Source organism: Mytilus californianus, unplaced genomic scaffold (genome assembly GCF_021869535.1).
Source record: "Mytilus californianus isolate M0D057914Y unplaced genomic scaffold, xbMytCali1.0.p SCAF_18, whole genome shotgun sequence".
Classification (NCBI taxonomy): domain Eukaryota; kingdom Metazoa; phylum Mollusca; class Bivalvia; order Mytilida; family Mytilidae; genus Mytilus; species Mytilus californianus.
Window position 1 is genome coordinate 6,643,589 of NW_026262666.1, and position 12,361 is coordinate 6,655,949.

General features: G+C 33.0%; 1 protein-coding gene across 1 annotated transcript in view; it reads left to right on the forward strand.

Moving 5' to 3' along the window:
* Nucleotides 1-4,929: 4,929 nt before the first annotated feature.
* LOC127726631 (Golgi-associated PDZ and coiled-coil motif-containing protein-like) overlaps nucleotides 4,930-12,361 on the forward strand; it is a 37,782-nt gene continuing 30,350 nt past the window's right edge. Inside the window, exons 1-5 of the mRNA XM_052234052.1 lie at nucleotides 4,930-5,180; nucleotides 7,316-7,480; nucleotides 7,957-8,132; nucleotides 9,860-10,025; nucleotides 11,641-11,736. Of these exons, the coding sequence (XP_052090012.1) occupies nucleotides 4,968-5,180; nucleotides 7,316-7,480; nucleotides 7,957-8,132; nucleotides 9,860-10,025; nucleotides 11,641-11,736 (816 nt within the window). The 5' untranslated portion in view covers nucleotides 4,930-4,967. The remainder of the gene's footprint in view (nucleotides 5,181-7,315; nucleotides 7,481-7,956; nucleotides 8,133-9,859; nucleotides 10,026-11,640; nucleotides 11,737-12,361) is intronic.

A 12,361-nucleotide genomic window follows, 5' to 3' on the forward strand; every position in this document is an offset into this window, starting at 1 on the left:
ATTTTCACTAAAATTTGGATTGTCCAGTGCATGAGAGGACATCATCAATATAGCAGAAAGTTAAGTTAAAGGATCGTGTCAGTTTTTCATTCATATGTAGAAGCTCCGATGTAAAGCCTGTCCGGCCTATAAATAGAGAATCAAACCGACAAGAAAGTAGCATAGTTGGCTCCCATAGGAATGCAGACTGCATATTAACAAAAACTACCACCAAAAGGAAGCATATGCTGTAAATAAAAATATCAAGCATCTTTGAATGTCAGTTTCAGTAAACTTTTTATTTAAACAGAGTGGTATATTACAATTAATTTGTCCCTTTCTAAAAACAGATATTTGTCGTACCTCCATGACAAATATGTTGTTATGCCCGCAGACAAAGCCCGAAACATATGTTTGCATTATTTAAACGGCTTGATAAGGGAATTGTGTATTGGTAATTCACTTAGAAACCCAACATATACACCTTCGATACATAGTAACGAGGAAATCTTGAAAAATCACAGGTATGGTTTATATTCCTTTAGAATTTCCGTCAAAGATAGATCTTTCTTTTGCTCTACTGGATAACTAATTAACAAATGTGCACAAGCAACTGTGTATTGTTTTGTCTGTCAAATGTTGTACGAACCCTCTTTTCAAATTATCAACGTCTATTTTATGGGCAGTACAAACTGGACAGAATAAGAGTTACTCTAAAACTACCTTCGATTGATATATAAACCTTAATTTACGACAAAATATATTGCTTCCAATTTTTTCATTGAGAACTCCTCATTTCTATATGTAGCGTCATCCCAGGAGCCATTGCATATAGAGGATGTCGTCGTATTGGTATTCAAGGATTTGTGTTTCCTATCATGATTTAATTGATGAGAGCAGTGGCGGATTTACCCGGATCAAGATCAATTAACAAGTGAAATCTTCTTATCAGGAAAGAAATTACAAACTAAAATCGGTCTTAAAAGAATATGTAAAAATAGATGTTTAGTGTCAAGAAGGTAAGTATCGATATGAGATACGTCTTTATTACCATACACTCACATTGTATACGGTTTCTGGGGAATGTGTCTTTCTCAGAACAGTCTTTTTCGAACTTTATTAAACAACAAACAATTTTTTCAATGCATACAGCTTTTTTATTTAAACTCAAATGTCGTGTTTCTTTTCCTCTTATTTTTTATGGAAACCGTCGATTTGTCTTTAACCCCCCCCTCCACAAAACATGAATGGTCTGTGCCTGATATATAATCATCAATAAAATTATATTGTATTTTTGAAAACCTACTTATAGTACCGTAATATTTGTATATTTTTTCTTGTTTCAATTACCGTGTATGAGGATATGAATAGGTTACCGTGAAAGAGTGTATGAATGGTTTACCGTGAATGAGGGTTTACAGATTAGAGAATAATGGTAAAAAAGTAAAGACTAGAAAAAAATGGGCCCCAAAAATATAGAAAACAGATTAAAGGTGTTGAACTATAGAGAATAGAGGACAATTTGCAGCAAATAAAAGAGTAGAAAGAAATGGACCCAAAATTATTGAAAAGATATAGAAAATGAAGACCTAACCCCCCCCCCCCCCCCCCCCACCCCACCACCACCCCCCACGACCACCATCATCCCCAATACATGACACCACCACCATATATACATCTCTTCACAAATCTTTAAATTTGGTTTCATGGTGCACCCCCCCCCCCCCCCCCCCCCCAGACATCGAGGTTCTGGATCCGCCCCTGTTTAATATTTTCAAATCAGAGCTAATCAAAGATGGGGGTGACACGCTTTTGGGATGTGGGATATAGGGGTAAAAAAAGTTGGGATGGGAATATAGGTGGTAATAAAAGTGAGATCTACGAAAATAAGGGTGAAAAGTGGAAAGTGTGAAAAAATCACAAAATAAAACCGGGATTGGTGAAATGAGCACCCCATGTAACCCCCCTGATCAAAGATACAAGACTTATGATTTAGTATATATGACAGACATGCGTCTATAGAAGACTCACAAGTAGCGCTCAAATCAAAACAATTGAAAGGCCTAATCAATTAGACAGTTGAAGAGCATTAAAAAACAAAAAAATCAATAAAAATCTGCCTATTAATCTGATAGCTTAACATTTACATAACGCCCGTTTTTTTTTATAGATTTCTGGTTAAAAACAAAATTTTATTGAGAGGTTTCGATGAGAATTTGGCAGATTGAAGGCAGATCTAGGTCATCAATATAAGTACGTAATTTAGGTATGCAGTAGACCAAAAGAAGTTTCAGTTTTCATCGTTGGTTAAAACTTCAAAGGAGAATTAAACATACCAAAGACTTAAGAATTTCTTCTTTATACTTTGTGTTTCTATAGTTGAAATTTCAGGAACAGACTGCTCAATAAAGTATAGACAGGTATTTTATATTTGAATGAATAATGATAAAGGGTGACACCTTAACCTAAACAAGACCATTGTTTACAAACTTTAATGAATTCAGTCTTTTTAAATAGAAATGAATGATCATAATTAAAATCATGAAATTAAAGAAAAGTGGCAAAAATTGGGGTTGAAAGGCAATTTTTTGAAACCAATACCTTGGAAAAAAAGTCTAAGGGGTCACACAATATTATGCATGGATAATTTAATCATATTTTAAAACACAGCTGCACTTTTCTGTTCAATTATCAAATAATACTGTGTACTAAATAAAATCATTTTTTCTGTGGTTTTCCGTATGGGAATGACAGTAATCATGTCACGACATAATCTGTTTCAACTTCAGGAAACCACAGACAAATTGAAAGATAACATACTTCAATATAATATGATAACAAATATGAAGCTTAATTATGTAAACAAGAATATAATTGGCATATTCTATTGAATTGTACTTATATAGTATAGAATAGAACGTCTACTGCGTGGTTTAAGATCGTAGTAAACTATTATAAAACGGAATTAACACATAAGAAAAGGTCATTAATTGTAACGATTATGTTTTTTTCTAGACCTGAGACTATTAATACTAAGTATTTGCGCAATAGTAGTCTCAATGCAAAAGCAACACCAAATGGCTTCGATCGGTTTAAACTAAATGTGGACAATTAACGTTCAAAACTGTTAACTGTCGAGTTTGTTGAAAGCAGGGTGATGGGTTATGGCTTCTTAAATATTAAATATAGCATCCAATTTCTATAATAAAACAGATATCTTTTAATATCCAGTCGCGGATTCAAGCGTGTGGGGGTAGATTGTGTACATCTCCCCTTGATTGGAAAATATATCATTAATGATTTTGTAGAACAGAATCGTCCAAAATCGTTTTGTCATCGCTCTGCTCGGCGGTATAATACTAACTTTTGGGGAAATACCCCTTCCTTTAAAAAGAATCATGGATCCGCCAGACTAATGCATTACAGACATTCGTTAATTGTTTGTTTTACTAATAAATTCTTAATTTTATTTAAGAACCTTTCGTTTTATAGAACGAGCCATACTTATTTCGTTGATATCTAAGATTTGTAGCAAATGATGAACTTTCTGGACTCATAACAAAATCTGAATTTCGATGAATATTCTCTCTTAACTTGAAAACAACAAGAGTTCCATATGGCACCCCACCAAACTAAATGATCACAATAACATGTTACAGTTTATTCCGTGAGGGGCCATGTGGAACACTTTAAAAAATATATTCAGACACCGATCACATGCCACATGCGAAAACATATTCGGATCGTAATCAAACAAATAACAATTGCTTTGTTTTACATTATGAATATAGGGAATAGTTACATCGGGGAAAACAAATGGACCAGAAATGTTTAATGAGCAAACAGCTTTGTATCTTGCGATTTTTTTTAAAATGATTCCCAGAAACTCCATTCGGAAATCTGAGGTAAAATTTCAATAATGTGTTTGCTGAACTTGTGACGTCCAGTGGCAAATATTTTATGAACATTCAGGACCAAAACAAATTAACGATATATCTAACTGGTAGGTTCCGAAAAGTAAATCGACCTAGATGAAGGACAGAAACTGGAAAAAGAAGGTACAGCGGATATCATACACACAAAGCCTTCAAATACGTTGTTGTAGAAGTTCATTAACGTACGTGCAACTAGCATCTCTCTTTCAAAAAAGGCGCTTGTGGATCGGTCACCCTTTTTCTTTATATTTTTGTTTGTTTTGTGTTATAATTTTGTTTGTAAATATTCTTGAATATCTTCACTTCTTTTATGTTTTCTTGCTCTTTTCCATACGATATAGCAATAACAATAGTTTATATATGGTGCCTCTCTATTCATTTTGTTTCGGGAAAATAAGAATAGAGGGGCATCATACTGAATAATCTACTGTTATCATAATATCGTATGGATAAGAGAAAGAACGTATTGAATAAGTGAAAACAAGTTAAAATATTAAAAAATATTTAGAAAAAAAAATCTTAACAAAAAAAATATATAGATAAAGGGAGGCTTCAATTCAACAAACGCATACACATTGTTGACAACAACGACAACAAAATGCAGCAACATGCTTAATAGGTTGTTTTGCTTGGTTTCGTCAAGTGCGTGTGTGATTTTGTGCCATGAATGTAATCAACGACTATATAAATCCTTGGTGTATCAAACATATATATTTTAATTAAAAAAAAAAAATACAAAAACAAAAACAAAAAATAAAAACAACAGAAAAGGAAAAAACAAAAAACAAAAGCACTATCAACAAGAAAAACAATCACTAACAACTTCACCATAAAAATACAATAAACCTAGAAATAAGGTTTATTTTATCTTTTTGAATTTGCCGCTTAAAAAACTTATTTCTCCGGAAATTTTCCCGTTAGATGACGTGTGACATTTTGGTTTTTATTCATTTGAATCCTAAGAGCGTTTGTAATTTCATTAATTTCTTCGCTCCCTATCACGAACTAATTAGACCTTGAAGGAAAAAAATTAATGTTTGTCGCCTCACCAAAATGACAGCTACTTTATCGTTTCGGTGGTTAGAACTTTTAGAAAAAGAATTTGACAAAGCCTTTGTAGATCTTGATCTATTGCTTGGTGATATTGATCCTGACCAATGTGAATTAACATTTGAGGGACGGCAAAAGATGACAGCCCTCAGTGCTGCATTTGCCCAACTCTGTCACAAAGCTCAAACAGTATTTCAGTCAAATGCAAAGCTTGAAGTAAGACTTTCTGTAGAAAACAATTTTCTATCTATTTTTGAAATTATTACAACCAAGCTAAGACTTGTCGTGTCTTTTAAAAAAATACTAAATGTTATTCTCAACCTGCTCAATATGCACCTGTCATCAATCATGATTTAGGGTTCAATGTAACAGACATCAGTGTTTACATCACAAAATTGCCATGAGTACACTCATAGTTCTTGTAATTGACAGTGCATCGGTTGAAGTAAGCAGATTTACATTCACACTTTACTCTTTATTAACACAATAACCCACTTTTGTTTTAATATATATATATATAAATATTTTCTAATATCAGATGACTTGCAGTTATTAAGTTTGAAAAAGAGATGCATTACATGAAATTAGTGTATTTTTTTCACAGAGATTTTCCATGCCTTAAATTTTGTGGGCCGAATATTTGCCCCGTTCCCAATTGGGAAAAACCTGAAATTTTCTCAGATGAACCAGTGAAATTCCCAATCCAATCAGGTTGTAGAGGAAAGATTATTGATAATTTTATCATTCGCAAGATTTTGTTCAAAATAAAGGTTGTTGTACTGTTCCTAAAAAACCCTCTTCAAATATAGACGGATATAACAATCATATTTCAACATGTTCAAAACTAGGTTTTATAATGGAATAGCTTAGGTATGTATCTGGATGACGTCCAGTTGTTAACAGGTATTTCGTAATCAACATAAAGCCTGAAATGAAATCCTTACAAAAATCAGGTTACATACTGGATTGAAATACTTTTCAATCACGAAAGTGTGAATAAATTTCTGCCCCCAATAGAAATAAGAAGATGTGGTATGAGTACCAATGAGACAACTCTCCATCCAAGTCAAAATGTGTAAAAAGTAAACAATTGTAGGTCAAAGTACGGCCTTCAACACGGAGCCTTGGCTCACACCAAACAGCAAGCTATAAAGGGTCCCAAAATGACAAAGCCTTTGTAGATCTTGATCTATTGCTTGGTGATATTGATCCTGACCAATGTGAATTAACATTTTAGGGACGGCAAAGCATTGTTTCGAATCAGTATGATCAAAGTGTTTTATAACAAAACTTTACACTACAGAAGATGAACCCTTGCAGATGAGAACCTTGATAAACTTGTCGATGATGTTCAAATTGGAACATGATCATGATGATCATGATGATAGAAAATGGAATTCTATTAAATAACCTCATTAAAATATGATGAAAACAATTATTTATTTATTTCCAATTCACACATTATATGACACATTTTTCCCAATTGCCTACTAGGGCCCAGGTCCCAAAAGGTAGAAAAATCACTGTTTCAAGCATCCTTGAGTTTATGTAATTTTTCCCATGTTGTTTCTTGACGTTAATACATGTACATGTACATATACATTGTACTTGAGATGAACATAAAATAAATAATGTGAATGATATTTTTAATTTTTATTATATTTATTTTAGCTTTCTGATACATGTGTTTCACAACTGTGCACTCTTGTACTTCTGTAATAGACATTTTCTCACTGCATTGAAGACCCATTGGTGACCTTCGGCTGTTGTCTGCTCTTTGGTCGGGTTGTTGTCTCTTTGACATATTTCCCATTTCCATTGTCAATTTTATGTACATGTATATATATAAATTAACAAAAATTTGGAGATCTAACATTGTTGGGCTAAATTTGAGACGAAGTATTTATAAATTATGGTGTTAGCCCTGTATAACCACATGTTATCTGATGGAGAACATCTGCCATAAAGTTGTCACATATTTAGACTTATATATTATATATATACATGTATATATATTTTAGAATGTAACAATCAATGAATCAATAAGTTCACAGATAATCTTCATATTATATTAGGCTTGACCTTCATGACCTTAGTTAACATGGTTAATTTTATTTATATTTAATTTCCAGGCACAGCTAGTAGATATGAGATCGAACATGATAGAAATGAAATCCTCCAATTTAATTTATATTTGATTTCCAGGCACAGCTAGTAGATATGAGATCGGACATGATAGAAATGAAATCCTCCAATTTAATTTATATTTAATTTCCAGGCACAGCTAGTAGATATGAGATCGGACATGATAGAAATGAAATCCTCCAATTTAATTTATATTTAATTTCCAGGCACAGCTAGTAGATATGAGATCGGACATGATAGAAATGAAATCCTCTAAAGCTCTGGTTGAGAAGGAACTCCATAATGTCTTACTACAACTTCACTCACTACAGTTACAAAAACAGGCTGAAAAAGGCATAGAAGCTGATTCTACAAGCATAATGAAAAAACTGGTGAGAAAAAACTTTTTGTAGTGACAGAAAATTTATTAGAGAACATATGCTGTTCCTTTGCTTTGTGTGTTTTTTGCTGTGCATATACATTTGTACAGATTTTGTGCCATGGATGGGTTCCCATATCCTTTCTTGTCTATAATTTGTATCTCGAGGAACTAGAATACATGTAGTATCAGTACATTGTTTATACTGTCAAATATTTGTTTTGCTAATACGTCATGTAATGAAGTTGTGACCCATATAATTTGTTGAGAGGTCAGTGGGATATATATTTTTAGGAATAATACTTTCAAAGAAGTCTTGAACCTAGGTTCATCTTGAAACTGAAAGAAGATGAATTAGCCAAATAATGCTATATGATTTTAAATGCCAGTTTGTATTTGGCGAAACCTATTATCTGTTGCAAATTAAGCAATAATAAAATCATTGCAGACATTTCTGAATTTAAAGTATTCATTGTTTTATAATTTCAGGAGGATGAATTGCAGGCACAGAAAGCAGAATTTTTAAACATGGCTAAATTAGAGGCAGAAGTTAAAGAATTAAGGAAAGAAAATACTGAACTACGTCAATATGTTTTAGCTCTGCAGGGAGAAGTTTATGGTGCAAGACTTGCCGCTAAGTATTTAGACAAAGAATTAGCTGGAAGGTAAATATAAAATGAAGTAGATGTATGATAAGTTTTATGATGAGTATTCAAGCACCTAGACAAAAAAAGATCCTAAGTACCTATTTCATGGCAGCCATTTTCTATTTGTGAAGTAAGCCGATAAGATGGAGAGAACCACAACCTTTGCCAGATGACTGGCAATCCTGGTCAATTGAGTTCAGAGTCCGCTCACCTTGCCACAAACATGATTTCAAATCACAACAGGCCTCTACATTATCATTTTTTCTAACTTGTCCCTTCGGACAAGTTGAAAGAAAATCAACTTGTTTGAACTCATAACTCACTTGTCCGAATTCAAAATAAAGTGAAAATCTTGCATATTGATGATATGCACCAATAACACTTGAGCTTTGATCATACCTAATGATGGGAGCAATTTGTTATGCTATAATTTAGGGTTCGACACTAACGCTAGCCCGATAGCCCTAGACTAGTAACGTTTGTGTCGGGCTAGTGAAAGTCTGTGGCGCGATAGCCCTAGGGGCTAGTAAATTTATTTGTCATTGAACATCAAAACTGTTGTAATATCGGCAAAGTACAGTACTAAACACCGGTCAAATCTGACAACTTCGTTGAATAATGTCTACACTGGTTCCACGACCTATTTATTTAACTTGGCGGGTAATATTTCTACCAAAAACCAGTCGCTATAAACAGTCAACTCGGCCTTAGATTACTCGGACCGATGAAACATCGTATGACCAAGTTTCTCCAAGTTGAAAATTTAAAATTGTATTTAAATTATTCTATAAAAATGCCAATGCTTGACTGTACCTTAAAATGAATATCTATATCCAAATTAAATTAAAAAAAGCAGTAATCCTGCAAACAAATCATGGTCACATGCAAAATTTGTATGTTTACATTTGTTGGGAACTTTTTGGCGGGAAAATATGGGAAATCCCTAAATTAATGACTAAACACTTGGTCCGAGATGAAACAGAAAATAATCGGACCAGACTCAAAATTACCGAACATTTGCCTATGTCTGACCGACCTTCGGAATCACTGGTATATACCTAAATGCGTTACAAACATTTATTTTTAAATACACCTGGCCGCCTTGTGAGTTTCAACTGATTAAAACATGTTAGAGATCGCGATTTTGGTGACCAGGATCCCTCGAGATTTATCCTTTTCGATATGAAAGCTTCTCCCTGAGAGGTTCGAATGAAATCTTCCCAGCATATTAACATTGATTTCCTTCCCCCTTACCTATATTCCCCTGGTCAGCCGCTGCCAGCATGTACAATCAATGAATATTTATTTCATTTCGTATGATCAATAAAAGAATCATCCATTGTTTTTGGAATTTATAAGTCTTGAATTTGATATATTTTCCATCTGATATCGATTTTTCACTTGTCCCATCGGACAAGTAGTATGGTGAATCTACTTGCCTGACGTCTGTGTCCACTTGTCCTGGACAATCGGACAAACGGCAATGTCGAGCCCTGCACAATTCTAGTATTGAAATGCTAGTGATTACTGTAGATGAACTACTTAAACCATTTATCCACTGTGGCCCCTTGAAGAAATGGAGATGTTGGCACAATCATTGAGACAGCAATCAAACATTTTGCCTTTCAATGTGGTAGACCCAATTTGCAGAGCTTGCATATAAGATTTATTGATAATTTGTTCTCCTCTTAAATATGAATGAAAAATTTGCTACAGTCTTCTATCATGTTTTTTATGTTTTGCAGAATTCAGCAGATCCAGTTGTTAGGTAGAGACATGAGAGGAGCAGAGCATGACAAACTTTGGAACCAGTTAGAAGCAGAAATCCATCTACATAGACACAAAACAGTTATACGAGCTTGTCGTGGACGGAATAATTGGAAGAAAAAATTACCTGTTCCTGCAGGCCATGTAAGTTTTGTAAAATTAGATAAACTTAGGCCTGTGTTTCCTAAACTCTATATAATATTTTTGATTTTGTTTGAATTAGACACATTAGGGATAGGGTTTGTTCTATATATGTCTGTCCCAAGTCGTGAGCTTTTTAAAATTTTCATATATAATTATAGATTATCGTTGATCATCTCAACAAGATTGATTTTTTCGCTTGAGCTGGTACGACGAAAGCGAGAAAAGCAACCGAGTTGAGATGACCAATGATAATCTGTTTATCGCTATTTTACCTATGACGACGTTGTCAATTTCATGTCAATTTCATTAGCAACGGCACTTGCCCCCTTAGTTTCTAGCGATAATTTTCATATCACTAGACTCTGCTGAGAAAGGAAATTATCAGTCGGTAAGATCAAAGGAAATTTTCGTAAAATAGCGATAAATTGAGTTATTTACACATTTATCTCCGAGGAAACTTTTTAAAATATGGTGCTCACTAATGCACAAAAAACATAAAGTTTATAACAAGCATATTAGTTTGAATAGGCCATTAATAGAACAATATTTAGGTTGAAGGTACTAAGTTCTCATCTGTTTTGGTGGTATAACCAAAAAAAAACATTATTTCTATCATGAAATAACACAAATGCAATCTGAAATATTCCTCATATTGACACTGTAAAATATCAGCTGATTGACTCAATATGAATTATTTTTTGTTCTTATTTTGCATTGACTAAGATCTTCATGTTGTGACTCACAGCTGATATTCAATATTGATATGATGAAATCCTTATTATCAGGACATATTCTATCACAGCACCCCATTTAATGAGATATTATCCATAGACATACTTACACTTGTATGCAAATTTGTCTGCCATTACTTAAAATCACACAAGTTCCCATAAAATTTGACATCACAATTTAATAAAAATTTGACGTCATAATTAAAAAATTGATTGTTGCTTGACGTCAGAAGGTTATTTTGAGCAGATCTCAGGTCATTCTGAGACAAAATTCAGCTAAATACCAAAAGTGTAAATACTTTTATTCAAGACCATTAATGTTTTTGTTAACATCCAAAGATTTCTGAGCATTTAAAAAAATTGAAAATCCAATTCAAAGTGTGGATTAATATGATTTACATGATTAATAGGTAAAATGGTATAATCTGTTTCTCAAATGATTAATGAAAAAGCTCAAGTATAATATTCCATAATTATTTTAAAGGAATTCCAATGTTCCTATTCAATAAAAAAAGTAGTTTATAAAAATTATAATACTGGACAGAAGTACAATGAAAATGAAAAAAATATCTGGCAATATATAAAGTACAGGATATGATTTTGTCTGATTTTGATTTTAGGTTCAGTCTGGGACTACTACATTATCTATTAGTCCCAGGTTCAATACAAACAAGGCAATTGAAAAATCACTCTTGCTAAGTGAATTTATTTAAAACAGAGTATTGATTGGAGGTGATTTACAATCCTGACAAATTTTCCTGATGAATTTAAAGAGTGATTCACCCACAATCACCAGAATTCACCGAGAATAATCACCAGTAAGAGTGATTTGTACCTGAATTATATTGTGCTCTCTAAGTATAATATTATGGTTAATTTTGCAGGACTTTAAATCCTTAAGAAAACAGCATGGATTGGGAGATGTGAGGAAGGTTCTTATACAGAAAGGTGCTGATGATGGGCTAGGTTTATCAATAACTGTAAGTAAAGTTTTATATGAAAGAATTTTTAAATGGAATGTTAGTATATATTTATTCATCTGCTTGTTATAAAAGAGTTAAGGATGTTCTTAGGTGAAATTAAAAAAAATCTAGAATTTAAAATTGATACTACAGTACCATTTAAACGGATCGATTCGATATCGTTTTTTTTCCGATTTCTGTGTTTTTCGGAGCAACACCGAGTACTGCGGATTTCACTCCCAAATTCCTCCAAAGATTCTCTCCCAACACCGCGTGGCTGTTAATTGGTTTATTGCCCATCTGATGTACTAAAAATTAACGACGCGTGACAACATAATCGGATTAGCCAGATAATTTACCTATGTACATTTAATCGATCTTGATTGCACAGGTGTGCTTTAAAATAACAGTATTAAAATTTTAACAAATGTTTTCCTTTCTTTGACAGATAACGATGTGAAATTATCATTTTGAATAAGATAATTATTATCTTATATGTTTTTGTCCCACGCCATTATCTTTGAAATAATTTTACAAACGAAAAAATTTGAAGAAAAAAACTTGGGTCAGGTCATACATTGTGTTCTTTCAACAAAGACGATTTTGCCACCATTAGAATCTTTTATGACTTACTCAATAAGCA